We start from the raw sequence: 22,718 nt of genomic DNA, 5'->3' as shown, positions 1-22,718 counted from the left end.
TTTGTGCTCCTGTTCACCACTTTGCAGAGAGTTCAGGAAAAAAAATGCATTCTTTCTTGATTTCTTTTCTTTTTTTTTTTTTTTTAGAAAGGTGCTACTTTCTGCAAGCTTCCCAAAACTTTAAGGCGGGTCCTTGGCTAGCACAAATTGATAGAATCACTTGAATTTATGCATCACACCAAGTGATATTAGCAAAGCTCCTTATTTACTTCCCTTTGACCACCTCCCTGTTCAAAATCAACAAGCTTAGTAGAGTGTACTCAGCACCTTCCACGTGAACGTGGAACTCATGCTTCGCTCTCCCCATGGGGTTGCTGGCCGTACACTGGTATGTTCCTTCATCGGCTGCAGTCACTTGGTCTATCTTCAATATCTTCCCAAAATTTTCTGTTTCTGGTTCATCCTTGGGCAAGTTCCCAGTGACCTTGACCCAGCTTAGATGAGGAGTTGGGCTAATAGCAAAAGAAAAAAAAGAAATATATTTTGAGGTGAATACCAGGCTGCTGTAATGCTTCATGTTGTCAGAGCTGCTGGACTTCATAAATTTGGGAAGTTTTCAGAGTCTTTTGAGCCCTTTTAAAACACTGGGGCTATACTAAGGGTTATCCTATAGACGACAACTCGTCTATACCACTTCTTGATTTGAAGAGCCCCTATGAAGAGGTTCTTCGCAGCCAACACTGGGCCATGGCATGAGGCTGCATTCCTTCTACGCGTATTGGCGCCGACTGCGGGAGAGGGAACGGAGCTCATCTTGTCCTACTCCAAAAGGGCACTTAAGGACAGACAAGGAGGTAAAGACTTCATTACAGCGACTTCACTCGGTGCCCTGCCTGGTGAGAAAGGTGGCCAACCATTGGAGATGGCTGAAAATGCTCCTTACGTTTTTAGAAAGCAAACGGCAGTGGCACAGAAATTCGGGACAGACTGTTGTCTGCACATTCCCAGCTGGGCTTCACGACCCCGACACCGTACACGACGCACATACACAGTGTCATATCTGCTTACTCTTGTGTCCATCTGTTAGCGTGGCAAGATGCCCGGGCACAATCTACTCCAAGCCCCAGGTACCAAGAAATTATGGTTTTCCACGAGCAGCGAGCACAACCGTGCAAATATCCTATTATTTCCCGCAAGAGCCCTTGTCCTGCTCCTGTACCAAAGTCAGGCACTGGGTTGCCGAGGTGTTGTATTGAGGCAATGCCCTCCTGACACTGTCACCGCTCGGATTATAAATCTTCAAAAATGACAGATTGGAAATGGACTTAATTCCTTATTTTGCAGTTGGCTGCCCCTGATCTTAGTTACTTGAAATCTGGCTCTGTCTATCCGCTTCTGTGGTTTGTGGCCATTTGGTGGGATGGATTGGCAGAGATATAGGCAAAGCTGATCATTTTTCTGCTGAAAATGGGAATTTTAACGAATAAAAATATCGCTTTATTTTGGTCTAAGTGTTGCCTTTTTTGAAGAGTTCCAGTGAAAAATGTTTTTTGGTGATCAAAGAAGTACTTTGTCCCTTTTCAAAAGTGATTACTTTAAAAAACAACAAACTTGTTTGAAAAATAATTTAAAAAAATTTCTTGGAAAATTTTGAATGAAATAAAAATATTATTTCTTTTTTAACCTTTTTTTTTCCCCCCAAATAAGCAGTGTCCTTTTTTGTCTTTTTCTTCTTGTACGTGATATTAATTCTCGCACCTGAAAATTTGCGTTTGCGCATTTCCAAGGTGATTTGCCTATTAAGCACCTTGAAAACACAACAAACTCATAGCGGTGGACTTGCGGAGGTTTGCGCGCCTGCGAATCAGCCTGGTGGGCAGCGAGTTAGATGAGGAAGCGCTGCAACAGGGAAACCAAAACTCTCTGCAGCTACTTGGCGCGGATCCAATCGAGACAAGTTAATTCGCCGTCCCTCAGAAATGGCAACCAACTGCAGAGGCGCGACCGTGCCAGCTCAAATGAGCAACGCCCTTTCAAGCCCATGTGGAAAAACAAAACACCCTAAGCATGTTTGTTCAGGCAGATAAATATCCTGATCTGGGAATTTTATAGAGGGGATAGAATTGCACAGCCTTTAACGTGAATTCTCTATCTGCTAAGCACAGTCCGCGTCCGCAGACCCGCAGCTCTACCGTACAGCACGAGGAGACGATGATTTAAGTCTCCGTTCCACAGAAAGCTCTATCGCAGATAAACCAGACGTGACTGTGCTTTCATCGCGGGTTTAGTGGTTGGAGAGATATTTGCTTTACCTGTTTCTCTGGTGGCAGCTCTTGTGCGGCAGACTATGGCGTCTACAAGCACACAGTAAAAATTGGAAAACCGGGCTGAGGGCAAAGCGGAGCTTCTGTCCGCCTGAGTTACTGCAGGGGGAGCAAGGGCTGAGAGAGGCATTCACAGCTTCATCGGGAGGAATGCACTTAACATTTATTTAGCCATTCCCTTTCCTTACTTACCCCTATTTTGTCCTGTCTTATTTACAGTAAGGAACAAAATTGTCCCAATTTCTCATTGAATACCATCTACTTTAACCCTTCCCTATATTATTCCCGTGAGCATCTCCTCACTGAGATATTCTGCCACGCTTAGTACAGCCAGATCCGCGACTAGAGCTTGAGTAGTGCTCTAACGTAAATGCTAATAGCGATAACGAGCTTGAGATACCCATGCAGCACAAAGCACCCGAGGCATGCACAGGAATGGGCCCAAGCAGGAAACACGGGACTGGAGCTAAATTTGAAGTTAGCCCATTACTGTTAGTTTTAGCAGGATCAAACCAATAGGGCTGACCCCGGTTCACTGTATTTTACGTAGTTGTGGATTCTGTTCCTCCACATACTGCTGTCTGTGAGAACATCATGGAGAGAACATCCTCTGTATGGAAATTCTGGATGCTGGCGAACGGACCACAGAAAGCAGCCAGGACCACATGTGCTCCCGAGCCAGCATCTCCACTGCAGCTGGGCTAAGTGGACCACCAGTTTCACTCAACGGGGCACTTCCTTAATGGATGTCTTGCATTAAAGTCTCTCAAGGACTTTCCTTTCAAATACCTGAAATCTTAGGCAAAATGGTGAATAATTTTTGAGCATTTGAACCAAAAGGGAATTGGCAAAACAAGAAAAGAAACATTACAGGTTGTGAGCCAAACCACAGAAGCGAAATTCTGATGTTATTTAGTTTCTCAACATCTCAAAAGTAGTGCTACTGAAAAAAGCTCCATAATATTTTTTTTAATATAATAGTAAAAAATAAATCAATACTTACCACAATATGATTTTAATTACTTGTTTATAATCTATAGCAATAACAAATACATGACTTGCATACTAGCTTTTTGTGCTGTTTCACGAGAAGTATGCATGTTTTCAAAAAACTCTGCATAGAGCTTCCATTTAAAGTTGTTTGGGCAGGTAGGTACATTCATTTGCCGTTGTATAATTTTTAGTATAGCTTTTTCTTTGCTCGGTTCTATTTCAAAAGGTGATTAAGTTTGTGCAGTATTGTGCATTACTCACAGCCCTTCAGCAATACATTCGAGTAGCAGGACACCTCCCTTGATGACAGTGACTGATGAGCTACTGCCAGCGGATTCAGGAGGGATCAGCAGTTTGGGTTTTCTTTCCTTGATAAAATTTGCTAAAAAATAAAATAAAATAAAAGTTAAGATATGAAACCTTAGAGCCTTTGCTTATCCTTCAATAATGCCACAAACACTACTTCGGTCAGAAGGTGTCATAGAATCATAGAATCATAGAATCAGTGAGGTTGTGTCGGACATCGAATTGTAAATTCACTTTTTTATTTATATGGTTTGAGACCAACCCAGAACTCTCCTCTTTCCCCTGTTTACAGTCAGAAGATGGCTACAGCAATAACCACAGGCAGCAGTACAGGCGAAGCCCCTTTTCCTGCGGTTTCATGTCCTGCTTTCCGAGCACTGGCCCTTCCTCTCATCCACCTCAGCCAGTCTCTCCTCAACTGCTGATCTTCTGGTGCACACCATCTTTCTTAGCATTTTTCTTCTGCATTGACCCCATCACCTTTTAAACCTCAGAAGAAAACCCATCTTTCCTGACTGGAATATCCCACAGAATTGTCCTTCTTGCTACAATTATTAAATCTACAGTAATGGAGATACAATTTGTAAGGAAGACTGTAAAAATAATAAAACAAGATTGACCTGCGTCTGATTTCAACGGACCATTTGTTCCAGCCTGCCAAACAACGGTTTCATGATGAAATACCCATGGAGTTAAATGACTACCCAGTTATCACTATAATAACAATTACCACAGTAATGAATAAGTCCCCAAACGGTACTAGTTCTTCAAAAATAGTGAGTTACGGATGATTTGGTAAAAGACCACATGTATCTCTCTGAACCATTTTCTAATTTTTTTTTCCCCTCCCCTTGTTTTGTACCTCTACGAGTCTGTGCCCCAAGTGCTCAGAGCCGCAGCAAAATGCTTTGGCGCCTGTGGATACGCTCACATGTTTTCCATCTGCCCTCCACCTCCCGCTGCCAAAGGCAGGCAGTCCCCCTTCCCGAGTGGTGACGGGAGTTCAGACATCTCTCCGAGGGAAAAAAATCAGTTTTTGAGCGGCTGTCACTCCGCACAAGCCCCGCTTGTTCTGCTCCCAACGCTCAGCCTCCGCGGGCCAAGGCTTGAGGGCTGAGCAGCGCTTTGAGTTATCCGTCCCGAGACACTCCAGGAGAACCCACTTGTCGAAAACTTCAGTGCTCGGCCAGCAAAACGAGGTCTTTCAGGAGTTTCAAATTGGGCATCTCAATGGCTCTCAGAAGCATTTTAACCAAATAAAGCAGTGAAGAGCTACATGCAAAAACCGAGACTCTCATTTTTCTATATTTTAAACAGAATTAAGTGGGTGGAGAATTGCAGAATTAGCTGCTAGCTGTCTTCTGACTTCTCCACATTACAGAATCACAGAATCCCAGACTGGTGAGGGTCGGAAGGGCCCTCTGGAGCTCCCCCAGTCCCACCCCCCGCCAGAGCAGGGGCACCTCCAGCAGTGGCACAGGACACGTCCAGGCGGGTTTGGAACGGCTCCAGAGCGGGAGACTCCCCCCCCTCTCTGGGCAGCCTCTGCCAGTGCTCTGCCGCCCGCACAGGAGAGAAGTCCCTCCTCATGTTAAGATGGAACCTCCTATGGTCAAGTTTGTGCCCATTACCTCCTGTTCTGTCACTGGGCACCACTGAAAAAAGACTGTTCCCATCCCCCTGGCACCACCCCTTGAAGTATTTATAAGCGTTGATAATTGCCTGCATAAACCTCAGCAGCATATTTGCAGGATATTGCTCCACAAAGAGGGGAACGCAAAGCGAGGGAAGACGTGAATCCCCAGGAAGAGAAGCGCTTTGTTGTAGTGCTCACCCGGGGTGTGCATCGGTCAGGGCAACGCACCGCCAAAGAGAACACCTCCCGTCTGCCCCGAGCTATAGGGGACAATCGACACAGAGCACCTAAAGCTCTGTAAATCCTCACACCTTAAGCTCACGCTGGAGTGCTGCAGCCCCAGGGTGATCCTTTAGACACCAATGAATGGTTTCAAAGCATGGGTACCTAAGGGCAGTGTCTTCTTAACTGCCAGAGGGAGATTCGGAGCACCCAGCTCTGGCTCCTGCTCCCGACTGATAACAGGAGACACCCGCGACGTCAGTCTCCTGACTTACATCCCATAATGAAAGGCGAATGTTCTGTTCTAAAGTAAGAAAACTACCTCTCTGTTAAAAACCCTTCAGATTTCTGTCAAAAAGCACAAGATGAGCAAATTGTACTCCACGGACCACTTAAATCCATCCCATTGCAATAAAAAGGCTTTTGTGATTTTTTTTTTTTTTTCCTGAGCAGCAGATCGCATTTCATCTCAGCTGGGAGATTCTCAGTTTAAAGGCTAAATAACAAATGCATTCAACTCACCCTTAGTAACCGCAGCGTTAGGTGAGCCTGAGTCATTAGCATGCTTAACTGAAATAAATAAAAGTGACAACCAAACACAAACATGCATAGTTGATATAGAATCAACAGAAACAATAAATCAACCAAACCAAAACAGTGTCATTCTCCCCCCCCCCCCAATTTCTGACGTAAAAGAAAGAAAGAAACAAACAAAAAAAAAATAAAGTAAAGCAACAGATGAACAATGAATTTTTGAAAATACAAAGAAAATCTTTTAAAGATACGTATTATTCTGCAAAATACTTCATGGGTGGTATAACCATCATTTCATCCTAGCTACCCAGTATAATAAAAAAATCACTAAGCCTTAAGTATCCACTATAAAGAAATTTTATAAAATTTATGCAGTCTCGTTTTTCCTTCTTGTCTAAGTTTTTCTATGTATATTTTTTATACAGTCCCTCAACAGGGACTCGGCACAGGGAGGAGTGGGCAGTCTGAAGATGAGCTTACAGAACCCTTTCGGTATACGCCTCAGTGTTTTGCCTGCACCCAGTCCTGTGGCTCTGCCGGTGAGAGGCACGCACTGAAGGGTTTTGCTGGGCCACTGCCAGGGCTACCAGAGTCCCCACAACCAAACCCCGTCTCATTTTTCCGTAATTTGTGTGTGCAAGCGGGTGGGACTGGAGCCACGAGAAAAGCTACGGAGAGCAACATTTCATTTTGCTATTTTTCTCACAATTATTATCCCAAGATATGGTTTCAGCAAGTATTAAGATATACAAAGCCACTATTAATCCTTTATCTTTTTATCCCAACAAGAAAACTCTCAAAATCATATATTAAATATTAGGTTTTCATTCATGAAGAAAAATCTCCTTGGCTTTCTGGGCTGCATAAGCCCGAAAGGTCAGAAGTATTAGTGAAAGAGAAGACTGATATTAAGGGCAGAGGCAGCCTCAGCGAGTGGTAAAAGCGATACCAGAAACCATTACAGCCCAAAGAGATTCCAGCAAAGCGGGATGGATCTCCAGCGGGTATAAGCTGCCTTAGTTCCACCCGCTTCCGCCGGGCTTTGCTGATTTAACGCAGCTGAGAGCGTGCCCTAGCAGGCTGCTTTTCTTCTTTTGGGTATTTGTATTCTTTTCCTCTTGTTTCTAACCCTGCTGCCTGTTACACCCCTTGCGCTCAGTGGCGTTATGCAGCTGGAATTAGCGGGTGGATACGGCAGCAGGGAGGTGTACACCGAACAAACGCACGCGTAGGAGGCTGGGACAGCAAAGCCCCCCCACCCCACTGAGATGCAGGGGCAGTACCCGAAACCATCTTTTGTATAAGACCCTTGGAGACCACCGGAATACAGAGCTGCTTAAACAAATAAATGAATGAGATGTTATGTTTTCTACACGACGTGTCATGAAGGAAATGGAACGTGCCGCTGCTGATGCTCAAGGCAGCCCGCAGAGACCTGGAACGCACTGGCTGCCTGTCCCGCTGTCTTGGACCATCGCAGAAGTCACTGCTGGGGAGATCCAAAAAAATATGGGTCTACAGGGCTTGCTGCCAAAGAGCAGCCCATTTTCTCCTTAAAGAGGGGAGGGACAGCTCTGCCTCCTTTATCTCGATGCACAGTGAAGGCAAATGCAAAGAGGTCTCCGCAGCGGTGCCTTCTGGCAGGGTCGAGCCCTGCAGCCCAGGGCACAGCTCCCTCCCAGCTCCCTGGCAGGCAGGCAGCGAGCAAGAAGCTCCGAGCCGGTCCCTAACGCCATCCTTCCCAACCTCCTTGCTGCACCTGGACCAAACCAGGCCTGCGCCCAGGGAGGAGGTGGCCACAAGTCCTCGAGACCCAAGTGAAGCCCCGTCCATCAGTGACCCGCTGGACTGCACGAGAAGCAGATTTCCCTAATGCATCATTAGCTTTCACCAGGGGGAAGAACGGGGTACTTTTGGGACCCAGCAGCTGCAAAAAGCTTTTATCGGTTGAATTTAGCCCTTAGAGTAAGGTTAATAATGCAGGAATAAGCACAGTAACGCGCATTTTCTTCAGAGAGAATCGCATCAGGGACACAGGGCACACATCTGCATTCACCGATGCCTGGGGAGTTAAAAAAGAAAAAAAACAAAGGAAAACAAGAAACTACTCATCCACAGACTTACACCGGGAAACCTTCAGCGTCATTGGCATTTTCTGTACAATCGTCCTCAGTCTTGGAAATGCTGCAAAGCAACAATAATCACTTCGACTGTCATTTTCTTCCACATTTGCAAAGTAGAGATCTCCCTTAAGGCTCATGGAGACCCTTTCATCTTGCGGAATGTGCTGCAAATCTAGCAAGAAAAAATAATTATGATATGGTAATGACACTGAGCAGTTTCACCAGTATGACTACTAATGCTCTCCTGTCATATCTTCACTTCCAGATAGAGAATATAACTTTGACGCGAAAGAAGTAGAAGACTCAGCAAAACCAATGGATTATTTACCAATATTCAACATATGATTGATAATTGATAATAAATATTTTATATATAATATGTTTATACATAAAATAGATGAAAAAATATCGATATCAAAATATTGATAATTGAGAACACTCAGTACAAAGTTTCTGCTCAGGTCAAAAGAAATTTGCAGCACCTCTCCCCAATACAGAAGACTGTAATGACGATGTGGAGGTCACCATCTACAGATGTCCCCCACGGTCAGTCTCCCAAACACTTGGCTCTTCTGTAACTACAGATTACAGCGGGGAGTGTTAGTATGAACTAAGGTTGCTGCACTGTCTCGTTGTTGATCCAGCCAAATGCAGGTCTGTGCTAAATATGTGTGTCAGGAGCAGAGAGGCTGCCTTATAAGATCAGAGGTTTAATGTGGCACCCTGTCTCTGCAAGTACTGGGCCAGCATCAGAAGCAAACCCATCATGTCATGGAGGCAATCCCAGTTACTTTGCTTCCCAAGAGCCAGAAATCCCTGCAGAACACAAACGCTGAAGAATACCGTGACAGAAAGCCACAAGGAACTAATTATACATACCTGACAGATTTTGTTTTTCTTAGTATCATAAATCAACCATTAGTTTATCAAAAGAGGAAAACAGTAATGATAAAAATAATATATTGACATATTTTATCCTCTCTGCTGCAAATGCAGTAATCCTCATCACTGTTAGGCTCATTTACCGATACGTAAGCTTTCTGATATCTCATATTTAATAATATGTTGTGTCAATGCACTCTACAATTAAACTTTGTTATGTAAAAATATATCTCCATTCTCCATTTTTCAATTTTGTTTTTCAATACCCACATCTTTTTCCTAAGCACTCGCACAATCATCATTCCCATCAATTATGAATCTGTAACGAAACTGCTCTGGAAGACAAATGTTTTGAGTCTCCTCATATGAATTGTGTAAAAATTGTTTACTTACCAATATTCATCCAATAGATATGCAAAGGCGGGATGCCTTTCGGGGGGTTACAGTGCAAAATGACAGAATCACCATGCTCCACATCGAGGGGCTCGATTTTTTCTTTTGGGAACTTTGGTACACCTGTACAAAAGCAAAGAAATTCCTCTTTTATTGCTACTCGTTGAAGTTTTGCCCTTTGCTTCCCCCTTAATATAGTTCTTAATAAAATATTTACCTTAACGTCATCCTTTGCATTCTCTGCCTTTAGTTACTGCTATTATTTACAAAGCGATACAGAGTAATGATGCATTTTACTGAGGGTAAGAAATGTCTGCTCACATTCTTCATTCATAAAGCGCACAGCCTGTAGTTCCGAAAGCCAGGCAACGGAATGGTGATGTGTAACACGTCTCTCTGGTGTCCACGAGGTTTTATTTTAATGCATTTATTTTCAAATGCTTTCTATAGCTCCTCTGTTTGTACTGTCCAGAAGGGACAACTCAAAGCCACGCAGAACCGCGGCCTGAGGCTAAGATGGGCACAGAGGACCGTGCACTGATGGATGCCAGGTTGTCCCTGGGAGATCAGGAACCCGTCTGGGAGTGCAGTACCTTCTGGGAAGTCTCAGCTAAGAAGCAGTTCCCAAGAAGCCACAGCAAGTCAATGCAGGCGAGGACGGACATCGGGCAGCTATTCCGCCTTGTGCCTGGAGTTGGGAGTTGTCCCGGTTCTTCTCCATCTCCAGAATCAGATGGAGCAGAAGTCTGGTTTAAAGACTGTATTGCCTCCTCATCCCCTCAGGTGTAAAACCTGCGCTGTGCAGACCTGCAGACGTTCTCAGCAAGCTTCTCCTTCGGGATGCAGAGGCAGGATTGGCACAGAAGAACACGCCGGGGCGCACAAGGGCTGCCACTATTTGGGCTTAAATATAGGTTAAATAATTAGCGGTTCAAGGACTTGTTTAATCACCCAGAGCATCAGCACTGATGCCAGCGGGCTGTTCAAAGCCTGAACCATGCTTGGGCAACCTGGCCAGGCTCGGCAGCCCAAAATGCGACCGGAGCGCATGCAAGAAGAGGAGAAGCAGAGGTGGGTTGGAGCCCACACCACACCAAGCACGGGGAGGCTGCAGCTCAGAGATGACTGCAAAGAAATCAGTCTGCAAAACGTAACCACTCCTCAAACGACCGTAGCTAAGACAGTTTCAGGGCGGACGCTGTCTCCTGCTTTCATTGCAGGCAAGTTCAAACTAGCCAAAGTTTCAGTTCAGGCAACTGCATTAAACAGCAAAATTAACAGTAATTAAACAGCGAAGGAATGAAAGTATCCTGGCTGTGCAGAATAAACTGGCACGGCAAATATTGCCATCCCGGCGTTCAAGTCATAACAGGGAACTCTGATAGCGAATAAACAATTTGAAACGCCAGTGGCCCCGCGGCTGCGTGGGAGAGCTGCAGCGTCACATCGCGGGAGTCAAACCAAAGGAGGAGGGTGAGAAACGCAGCGTCAGGACTCTGAGGAGACTTTATACATCGTAGGATTAATAAACATAAAAAGAAACAATCACTACAATGCTGACTGCTTTTATGCAGATAGTGCAGAGATTTTTAACTCCAGGAGGATTATTAATACATTATGAATTTTTAGGAGAGGCTAACGAGCATTACCCACCCTGTCGGTGAAATTTCAGATAACAAAGGGAACTATATATTCACATCCAGTAGGTTCAGTAACCTGTAGTCTTCAAGTCCTGCAAAACACATCTGCTGGCTGCTGGAGAGGTGGAACACTTTCCAGTAGGAAAAAGCCAATTTTTTGATCTAAAGCTTAATTGTTCCCAAAAGCACATCACTCCCAACAAAACTTTAAGAAAGCTGGATCAGGTAAAGGATAAGGATTTCTGACTAAACCAGACAGACCAGCAAATAGACTAATAGTGACATCACTCATTTAGGGCACCGGAAACTCTTGTTCAAACCCATTTTCTGCCTCATTTGGCTCAGCTAAATCTGGGTCTCCGATATCCCAGTTGGGTGCCATAACCACTGGTCTTCTCAGTCAATTTCTGTAGCCAGTGATTACAGAATTATACAAAAATATAGTAAGTCCCACCAGGAGACAGTGAGAAATCACGGTCTTGGTGTCATTAGCTGGCAGGGCAGGAGTTCATCTCCAACGCATGGCGCAGGGGCCCCAGTGGGGCAAGCAGCAACTCGAACCCCGGCGTCCTCCATCTCTAACAAGTACTTGAACTACAGGCGGTCGGGGCTTCTGCGTTCTTCCAGGCTGCTTTGTTTCACTTTGTTCATTGTGAAAAACATGGAAAACGTTGATTTTCCCCTCAATGCATAACTTTGAGTGTTTTGAACCCTTGACGTTTTGCAAGAGAGGAAAACTCGACTTTCATGATAAATTCCTGAGCCAAACCTTCTGACAAGCATATTTTCTTGCTGGGGTCCCATCGGTCTCAAAGAGTAGAAAAATAACTGCTTCTGAATTCTTCATGAGGAGATTTATTAAATCTAAGAAGCTAATATCACATTAGACTTTGGCTCTTGCACATTTGTCTTCAGCATGTATATGCAGGCAATATTTTTTTTTTTTCAGTGTTCCTCTGTTTTTAATTAGTGGATATTCCTGAATCAATCACTACTGATTTGTGGCTGATCACAGAATCTATTACAGCTGAATTAAGCTCAAAAGTATCATACAAGATTAATTGTGTCATGAAAGCGTTTAATACTGTATGGAGTTATCAATGCAGCACGTGGACACTGTAAAATTTACAACCAATTGATCTCTTTGCAGCGATACCATTAAAACTGTCATGTCGATCTTTCATGCAATTCCCCCCACACAGGTATAATGAGAGGGGACGGAGAATTCAGCATAGCTCCGAGTGCTGCCTCTCACATATCCATAACACAGGGGAGAACAGCGTTATTTAGTGATTCTGAGAAAGGCTCGCTGAAGTGCCAGCAGGACGGCTCTCCCGACACGAGCAATCGAGTGGCACGTATGAAACGGCCAGAGGGAAGATGAAAAACCGCACACCTGACTTCAGGTACGGAGACATCTTCTAAAAGCCCACTGTGACACGTAAAGCTCTCAAAACAGTCTTGGGAAAGGCTTCGTCGCCCAAATATTATTTCCTGACAAAGCTGTACTGTGAATGTTGTACAGCGCTCAAAAACCAGAACTGCAGTGCTCTGACAGTGTGTAAACCACAGAAATGGAAGATTATCAGTGCCCCGAGTCATTTGTGCAAGGAACCAGGCTCTGTTTAATCCCTGGGGTGACTCAAAGTTTAATGACCGAACGGTACTTTTGATTAGGCTGAAATACCACTGGCAAATTACGTTGGTCAGGAGAAATTTCAGAAAGGAGGTTGGGTCCTCCTACTTGTTCTCTGTTCAGAAAATGCAGTATCTCAACTAAGAGCAAACAGGAGGGAGACCAATACAATGCAATGTGCAATCTAAATTTGAGTTTAGCAGTATAGATGGATTCAGAAACACGGCAGCCGGAGTTGGGGTACTCCAGTCCCCAGCAGGATTGCTTCAGATTTACTCAGGTACCTCTGAGCACACTTTGTCCTACAACTTAGTTTTTCTCCTATTTCTGACTACAGTGACTTCACACAACTATAACTGTTTTGAGTATGGCAATTTATACCCGTTTATAGAGAATGGAATGGATCCATTTGATCTCATATTTGACATGTTTCTGAGTAAAGCGTTGAGAAATTGAACTGAAGGAAAAGGGTTTCTCCAGGTAACTGTAGAAGTCCTTGAGACTCCTGTGCCTGGTTTCTACCAGTATCTGGTGTAAAATGGGAGTCAACTCGTTAAGGTAAATCAGCAATTAGTAAATATTTTGGTAAACTGCTGTAGGAAAACATCACTATACACCAGGTCTGTTTTTATAACCTTCTCTGTGGAGGCTGCTGGAGATGTGCCCTGGGCTGAATGGATGCTTAGCCTGACTTAGCATGGATATTCTTAAATAATTCCATGCAAATAAATCCTTAAAGTATATAAGAGTGAGGGAAAGTGGAAATAGTCAAGAAATTTCTATATCCTGGAAATTCCCAGCTCCTCAGACACTTTAATTAGTAGCTGACTGATTTGTTAAACAGATATAGGTCTTGTGCAGTGAACATCCCGACACATGGAAGAATCTTAAACGTGACTTACAGTCACCGATCCCATGAGTTGTACTGCATACAGCTTGGGCAGCTCCCAGTACTCATCTCACTGCATCAATTGATACTCTGATCCAAGTCATATAAGCAGTATTTAAATCTGTGATTTTCATTGCAGCCTTTGAACTGTTTATGAGATATGATGCTGTTATTTATAGATTTTATAATTGCTGCATTAAATTAGGAAAGTCTGGCTGTCAGGAGGACTGTGGCTGTCCGTCCTCTTGCTCCCAATGAGGCTTTTATGAGTGAATCAGTGATGGTCTTTTTTCCCTGTGTAAATTTCTGTCTATCCAAAATGATGATCGCTGGCAACAACCAGAGTGATCCCAAAGATTTAGATGGCCAGAAAAGTTGTCAAAGGTATAGGAGACTGGTTTAGGAGGCAAGAAGTTTAAATTTTATTCCCATCATCTGCAAAGTCTCAGGGAGTTACTCTCTTTTGTCTTCTCTTCCATAAAGGCTATACTGAACGCCTTCACAAAGCGTGTTACTGAGACCTCCTATTTTAGTATCAGCTCAGTATCTTTTATTGATTTAAAAATATTCACATCTGGGTTTTGCTTTCTTTGGGAATTCTAGAACGAACATCATTGGCATAGTACAGCCTGCCACTGGACAATTTTATGTTTCCATCCTCAGATCTTCGGTCTTTTGGAGCAGTGGCTTTAGAAATACTGAGCATAAATCTTAATGCAGTCTACCATGAAGAGTCTTTTACACTACAGTTAATTAAAGAAGTTTAAATTGTACTTCTTCTCCTTCCCCTGGCATTGGGCCTACTCAGTAATTCAGGCAACAGATTCCCTAAATACAGGAGGAGGGTAGCTGAGGTCTGTGTTCTCACCATTTAAATTCATTTTCGTGCTGCACGTATCTTGTAACAATCTGGACTGGGTAAACGATGCAAACATATAGAGATCCTCAGACCCCATTCTTGCCGGCTCTCCTTAATGTCATCATATATAGGGGAGGTGTGGTATTTTCTTTATGTAGGTGAGATTTAATGATCATTTCTGCTGACATTTCTATTGCTTTCCTGGAACGAATACTGTGAGTAAACAGTCTTTTGTTCTCCTTTTCAGGCACAACTTTACTTTCCTTACAGACCCAGTATTCTCCTTCTGCAGCGTAAATGTAATTTATGAAAAAAACCCTGGCCTAGGCTGTCTTGCTGGGTTTTTCTTCACTTCACTGGCATAGTGACTTGCCAAGTAGTTTACATTTTAGTTGAATACAGCTGGCAAAGCACCGCCACCTCTGCATCATTATCATGAATGCGTGTAGTGATCTCACATGTACCAGTCTCTGCTTCAAAACTTGAGGGTGAATAGAGGTAATTTATCCCAAACTCTTCTGTGTCAGTGATTGCCTAATTTACAGCGGATCTGTGCACCAGCAGCTCTCTTTCACTGGAGCACAGTTGTAGTCTATCCAGCACTTTAGAAAATCAAAGGTGTCTTCTGTTACTCCCTGAATCCTGATGTAATTATCAGCGTCCACATTGCACCATTAAATGAAAGAATTTATGACAGAAGAGTACGAATGAAAGCAAATGTGCCTTAAAAGGTGTGGGAGTCGGGTAAATCCCTCTAATATATTATCTGTACCATTTATTTATTTTCGGGATTTAGGACTTCGCATGCATTATCAAATGCAAGAGGAATTTTAGTGCTAACAACCATGTTTGAAACTTCTCAATTAATTTGTTGCTGACTAGCCCCAGTATATTTAATAGCTACTCAAGCTAGTATAGACCATTTTCCATTAGAAGCAAAAATTATCAGCTCTGAGTACAGATTCAATAATTCCAGATACAGACATCAACTCGTTCCTGTTTTCCATTTTTAAGCATCTTTTTTAGCTCAGTAGCAATAGAGTATCAGAATATTCTGCTGCTGGAGGTGATATACCTTCACTGAATCATGACACTGAGGTCTTCAACTCCTCTGAAAATTAATGAGTCTGAGACACTTTGCTTAAGAGAAGTCATATCAACCCCACCACCCTGGCCAGGCCCCAAAGTGAATAATTGCGTCCTGCCTAAAGCTCTGAGTGACTGCATCACTCTCCTGTTCCTGCCTGAAACTCCAGTTGATATCAGCTGCGCTGTCCTACCTGTGGAGCCAACTTACATCATTAGTTCAATAAACTTCAACTTAATATCCTAAAACTCTGTGCAGCTGTCCTCTGCTAAGGAATGCTATTCCCTTAAAGCAATTGCAAGTTGGTAGAGATTAACCATACAGCAATATGTGTAACCTTGGTAATTCCTCACCAAACGCCAAGTTACTGCACTAGGGAATACTGTGCGATACAGCTGAATGTGGAATAAATTTAGCTAGGAAAAAAAAATAAATCCATAAAAGTGGCTGGAAGGAAAAGAAATGCTGTCTTTCTTGAGGAGCACTCGTAACAATACATTTACACGGCATCCTTAGCAGCCCTCTTCCAGGAACTCTCCCAGCCTCTGCGATGCGTCTTATTTCCAACGTAACCACAGCACCATGACTCTCCCACCCTGGCTATGCCTAAAATACTTCTCAGGATCATTTGCTATGATAAAAACATGCCAGAAATTATTATGCATGTTTCTCATAGCCTGTTTCCTCTACACTGCCCTGCTAGAAGTAGGTTTTTGTAGCTAAGTGGCTGTCTCTTGTCACTGCAAAGGCTGAGAAGACTTTGGAGGTATCCCCCGCCATGTGGACGCACCGATCCCACATGTGCCCAGTTCTTTCAGATCCCCTGACAATAAAATATTGTAGGAACTTGGAAATGTAGGATCTAGCCTGGAAAAAAAACCCTCCACTGCACTGTTGATTCTCTTCTATGCCACTTGACTACAACACACAGTCTCACCCTGCTCCACGTGGAGCCTGTGCCATTTCTTGTCTTTTCTACTCCCACCAGGAAGTTTCTGCCTCAGATTTTCCTCCTCTCATTTCATATATTTTGGTCCTGAATTTATGACCAACTGTGTCTTCATCTTCCTACGTTCCTTCCAAACTACAAGCACTTAAATGTATTGGTAAGAAGAAGGTTGTATCAATGTTGTCTTAATCATGACCTTCAACTTTTTATCAGCAAATTTCATCTCACTTCTATAAACTTGGTCCTTAAAAATCACCCGTTTTCCCCTCTGCCCTTCCTCTGACTGAAGGACACGTTTCTAGGATCTGTAATTTTCACTACTATATTTTTGAGCTTATTTTCCATTCAGTTCCAAGTCTTTAATAGGGTCCCTGGAAGTATTTATACCAAACCCTGAACGCTACTGACATCAGAGTAATGAACACGCAGTTGATTGGATCGCTTCCCCTTCAGCTTTCAAACATTTGCATCGGTTGCTATTTTGCAGTACCAAACTGCTCTTTCTCCCAACCTTCCCCCCAGCTTCTGATCTCACATTCCCTGCTCGGAGATGGAGACCATATTGTCCTCCCAATTTCTGGGCACTCAGTCACAGTTGCCAAGCTGAAATATTACAGTCTTATGACTCTTAACAGCATTTGCTCTCCAATAAATGTTTGGAAAGTGAAAGCATCACATGATTCCTAATCCTTTCTCAAATAAATTTCTCCACTATTAGAGAGATCACTCCAACTTTAACTCAGGAGTTTCCTCAAGCTCACAAAGTGTCTTTTACAACACTTCCCCAAAGGGATTTGACTCAAACCAATTTTGTTTTCTCTGACAATGACTTCCTATTCCTTTATTGCCCAGTATATTTTTAATTTTTAATATATTTCTAAAACTATTTCATTACCTATGCCATTATTTCTACCTTTCATGAACAGCTAATAGCTTTCAATAACTGTGCTGCAGTTAGGATAGCTACTCTGCCATCTTTTCTGCTATTTGTTTTATCTCTCCAAATATTTTAATTTCTGTATTTTCATGATGTGCTGGCATCAGCTCACAAACAAATCGTCTCTCTCCAGATTAGGGAGAGAATTTACCAGACTACAACTCTCATCAATATTTATGCTTTCTTCTTTACAGAAAGAGAAACGTATTAGGAGAGGAAGCATCGCAAGAGCAAAGAGTGGCTCTAAGCAAATACAAATCAGAAAATAATTCTCATGGGTTTTATGGCAAAGGCAAAACAAGTGCTTTATAAAGGCATTTAAATAGTCAAGTCAAAGCAAATAATTTTCTATCATTGAACGTTCAGCTCTCCTGAGCTGGCTATTAAAAAGTTTATACTAATTTACCCACTAACCCACCCTCTAGAGGCAAAGTGGGGCAGATGAGACTCAGTAAACAATAAACGTTTTCAAATTAATAAATCCAGGAAAATATATACATTATTTACCCAGTTGCGTTTGTATTAATTAGAGTTGATAAGGAGTGTCAGTATCAGCACTTGGAAACCTGTAAGGACTCGTTAGTCCAGTGGTACTGTCTGAAATCCCGCATTCAGATTTGCCTTCTGCCCTCAAAAGCAGGAACGAAATCAAATAATTCCAGGGAGCACACAGACTTTTTTCCTTCCAATATCACTGAATAACAAACAGCGCACATTTTACCATACACCTCCTTAGTAACTAGTTCTTTCCCATTTAATTTAAGGAAACAGTCTTCACCTTAAAAACCAAAACAAAAGCAAAGTGAAAGCCCTTACTTGGAACAATTAGCTCAATTTCTTCAGACATGGCAGTCCCCAGCACGTTGGATGCATAGCAACGATATTTCCCTTGAAAATTGGTGATGATTCCACGGTTTTGAATCACAAATGTTCCAGAGTTGTTAGATGCAACTATTCTCGGGTCAGATAATAAATCAAACGGTTTTCCATCTTTAGTCCAGTTGAAGCTGGAAAATAATACGAGTGTTGCAAAGGACAGGTCACAGAACTGAGAGCAATCTGGTACAAAAACAGGGGTGAATATGGGTCCAATAATGCACTATTCAAATAAAAGGGATAAACTTGATATAAGAGGAGAGAGTTGGATGGTAAAATCACCACTGTGCTGCTATAACTTGTGTCAGCTATTGGGCATCTCTCCTGCTGGACACTTTACTTTTGCATAACCGACTGTGACACGAAATAAGAATATCAAGCTTAGGGCAAGGACAAAAAGTGAGAGAGACCATCTGTGAAAGCAAGAGCCACGCAGCGAAAGGAATTAGAGCTTTGCGAAAAAGCTGTCTCTTGCAGGAGAGCTGATACTTTTGACTGGCAAGGATTGATAGGAGCTGTTCTCACCATCTACAGGAGATACCATGGCGGAAACCAGAAGAAACCAAGATGACTTGACTGAGATTCTCCCAGTCTTCACATAGGATCACTTGTAGTTTTGGTACTACTGGGGAGTGATTTTGATAAGTGCTGAAGTATTGGTCATAGCTTATGTATCTGGAAGCCTCAGGTGGCTTGAAATCGGGCTATATTGATGCAAAATCAGAGATGGATGGAAATCACAGTATAACATGCATTTAGTGGAATACTTACCTTTTCCAATATTTTGCAATGTTTTAAGAGAATAAATTAATCTCAACAGAAATGTATGTTTTGGCACTTCACTAGTATTGGCAAAACTGCTTTGTGACTCTATGGAGGGCGTACGGGTTCCTATCACCTAACCAGCACCATCACATACATTTAAATATACCAGAAAACTTTTCATTGATCTGCTGACGAACAGTGAAACAAAGGAAATCTGTTATTACACTACAGACCTCCATTCAGAGCTCAGTTAAAAATGATGTTCAAACCATCTTGATATAAAAATAACAACCGCCTTTTTTAAGCAAGTTTAAACTGTGTTGTTGAGAAACAAGAAAGGAAGGATAAAAGAGTAAAAATAACATGCGAAACAGCTGTTAATTTAGCCCATACACCATCCAGTGGGAAAAGTCTCAGGAGGAGCTTTTACTATGTTATTATTACATTTTTGTTAATCACATTTTCATTAAAAATATTTTTCCTTTTTACAGTGCTGTACAATACACAAAGCTTATATCTTTGGATATTTATTTCAATAACCCCTTATGTGTATATTTGTAACATCGCCACGGCCATGACGATGTCAGGTACAGACAAGGTATCTCATAAAATGCAGATAGGATCTCTGAATACACAGTTTAATGTGCTTGGTGGTTTTAGGGTTGCTGCAGAAAAGGCAGAAGAGCAGCTGGGACCCTTTGATTACCATAACATACCTCCTATCTTTTGCAGCACAGCCCAGAGAAGCGCTTTTAAATCATGGGGTGAACTTAGCACGTGCTAGAGATATGGAACATCTCCCAGCAAGAAGGCGGCATGTCGATATCTATTCGCAGAGCGTGTGGAAGTGATCGAGCAACAAGAGCTGAATGGCTTTAACGGAAACCCAAACCTTAACCTCACCTTGCAATGATGAGGGGGTTCCTGTACAGCATTCCTCCCCTCCTCAAAACCAGAACAACGTTTGGCAAAGGCTAAAAGCAAACTCCATTGCTGCTTGCTCCGCCAGGTGAAAGCAGTACTCACGTGGGCTGTGGGTTTCCTCTAGCTTCACATTTAATTGTAAAGTCCTCATCAAAAGGGTAGGCAACCTGGGTGTGAGATTGCTCCGTGATCGTTGGAAGCTGAGCAACTGAACACAAAGAGGTACCGGGTTAAAACGCCATTCAAGCAAAACTGTGCGTCACTGAGGCCCTTTCTTCAAAAGGGACAATGTCAGGAGTACCTTACTCCTGCAAAGAGCGAGGCTTGCTTTAAAAGAACAAAAAAGGATGGTTATCGTCCTCTTCCCGGCATTGACAATACTCTCTGCTCCCAAAGCTGAACACTACCATGGCCTCAGCAGCCAGAGGAAGGCTTGATGGCACCAGGTTCGGCCAGACGCTCAGGGGCATGACTGGCGCACGCCTCCACGTACAACCAGCCCACCCAGGGCAGAGGAGAGCTGGGGCCATGCTGAAGCTAAAGCCAAAGCCTGGGTGTGTGGACTGGTAAATTTATTCAGCGGTGAAGTCAATAACTGGCTTTTTAATCCAGACACATAGACACACACACGTGGAGTAGCAAACTGCTATCTCCATCCTGGATAAAATTGCCAGGAAATCCATGGACTGCAAAGATGACTTAATACCCCCTCCAGGGTAGAGCAGGGGAAGAGCCGTTACCAGTCGCACGGTCACGCAATGATGTTTCACTAACTTCTTTTTTTTTTTTTTTTCTAAGGGAATTAGTGTTGCGAATGTCTGTGTAACAGAGCCGCACGAGGAAGAATGCTCCCCGCAGTGGAGCTGGGGATAATAGGATCATCTCATTGTTATAAACAGCCAGGAAGAAAATTAACATCCTCTTTGCTTTCTCTTTTGAGTCCAGGAAGCTCAAAGCTGGAGCGAAACGTGGTGTTTTGCCATACCATGTGGCCTCAAAGCCGACCACTTCCAAACCCACCAGCTTCACTGCTCAGACGTAATTCCTTTTTATTAAAATATAAAATGCTTCATTAACGTAAATTAAGGGCTAAATGGTTCCCCCGTGTAGGTACATAAAAGCAGTGGATGCCCAGACACTTTGTCCTGCACTTTACAGCCACAGCTCCGCTTTTACCTTATTTAAACACAAGGAGCCATCGTGGTACTTTCCTCCAAAAAACTTCTACTTTCAAATGCTGTTAAATGAGTTTGGATAGCTTTAGAAAAATATCCTGTAAACCTGCTTGATTGCCTTCCCCTTTGCAGCGGGGGCTGTTGGCAGAGGCCAGAGTGTTAACGGCTCACCGCAGGTCCGCACCATGCCCTGAACTGGCCCATGTGCTACCCAGGCTACAGCACCCAAAGCCCTGCGAAGAGCCTTTTTCTTTTCTTTCTTTCTTTCTTTCTTTAACCCCACCATCATTCATTCAAAACCCAACATTGTTGGGTTTTGCTTTGGGTTGGGTGTTTTTTGTTTGTTTGATTGATTTTTTTCCCCCCAAAATACCCTGTAGTTTGTAATCCTCCTGGTCTATTTATGTTTGAAAAAACGCAAAGCCTGGGAGGTCTGGGCTGGACTCCAGGCAGTGGGGTCCATTGGCTTTCATTGGATTGTCCCCTAAGAGCCTCATCCCATATTTTACACGTGTCCCGAAACCTCACCGACCGTGTAAAACAGGCAGTTTGAATGCATCGCAGCCGGAGAGGGATAAAGGAGGTGCTCCCCAGGGCGCTATGCGAGGCGTAGGAAATACTTCTCTGGGGACTAATGTACGCCCTGAGACATACACCTGCTCCTTTTTCAGACTGAAACGGCAGGTTGCAAGACAAGTAAGTAAGGGTATCCGTACATCAAACAAGCTTCGGGGAGATTCAGAGCCAAAACGAGGAATTTACATGAAGGACAAACCCAAACCCTCGCAGCTAAGCAGTCTGCTGGATCGCAAACACCAGATATATGTTATTAGACAAGTTTACTGCTACATTTAAACAGGTCCAAACAAAGTAGCTTACATTTTTATCGCATCTGAATTTCCCAAAGGCCATGTTCTGGCAGAATTAAATTCAAAATGGAACAACTGAAAAGTGGGATTTAATATTTTTTTCTTCGGGGAAAGGTTTAAAAAAAAAAAAAAAGAGGGATACGAAAACAAAACAGCAAAATGTTCAGTGAAAAGCTACAACTCACCTGATAATGGTATTTCGATAGCTGCTGCCAAACTCAATACAAAGAAAAACAGGCATATGGGGATCCCTTTTGTGCTTAATAACGTCTCCATCACTCTTCTGTAAACGAGGAGTCCAAACAGAATGAGAGACACCTTATGCTTCCTCTCACCGTCACTTCAAATCAGATGTAAGCATGTGAAATTGAAAGTCTAGTGAGAAAAAGAAACAGCCATATTAGCTCGCAATATTAACTTGGTTCTAACAAGGTTAGCAAATTAAAGCAATGCTTCAGGATTTGCAACTAAATTGCAAATTGCACTAAGTGGTACAATTTCCTCCCCTCTCCCCCCACCCCCTGGCTTCAGGGAGGTGCTCTATGAAGTTCCTAAGAAAAAAATACATTCACAAAAGTACAAAACCATTATAGCATAGAAGTATAATTATTTTGTTGTTGTTGTTTTGCAATTAAAAGTAGGGATGGTTTAAAATACAGTATATTTGTCATCATTCCAGTTCATAAATTCTTCTAATGAGAGTTGTGTAAGTTGAAAAGCAATGTAAGAGATCTAATGAGAGAAATTTGGCACACTAAT

At 43.0% G+C, this 22,718-nt stretch overlaps 1 protein-coding gene across 1 annotated transcript in view; it reads right to left on the bottom strand.

Annotated features, from left to right (window-relative positions):
• The window catches only part of CHL1 (cell adhesion molecule L1 like), a gene marked incomplete at both ends in the record, with an annotated part of 56,556 nt that extends 34,321 nt beyond the window's left edge, over nucleotides 1–22,235 (bottom strand). The window contains 8 exons of the mRNA XM_082487980.1: nucleotides 268–452; nucleotides 3,519–3,639; nucleotides 5,944–5,991; nucleotides 8,080–8,250; nucleotides 9,354–9,476; nucleotides 18,167–18,357; nucleotides 20,018–20,123; nucleotides 22,145–22,235. Coding sequence (XP_082344106.1) covers nucleotides 268–452; nucleotides 3,519–3,639; nucleotides 5,944–5,991; nucleotides 8,080–8,250; nucleotides 9,354–9,476; nucleotides 18,167–18,357; nucleotides 20,018–20,123; nucleotides 22,145–22,235 — 1,036 coding nt within the window. The remainder of the gene's footprint in view (nucleotides 1–267; nucleotides 453–3,518; nucleotides 3,640–5,943; nucleotides 5,992–8,079; nucleotides 8,251–9,353; nucleotides 9,477–18,166; nucleotides 18,358–20,017; nucleotides 20,124–22,144) is intronic.
• Nucleotides 22,236–22,718: the final 483 nt, after the last annotated feature.

Source organism: Vanellus vanellus (assembly GCF_965231255.1).
Source record: "Vanellus vanellus genome assembly, chromosome: 9".
NCBI lineage: Eukaryota > Metazoa > Chordata > Aves > Charadriiformes > Charadriidae > Vanellus > Vanellus vanellus.
The sequence above is the reverse complement of the archived record's forward strand: the minus strand, read 5'-3'. Positions and strand labels throughout refer to the sequence as shown.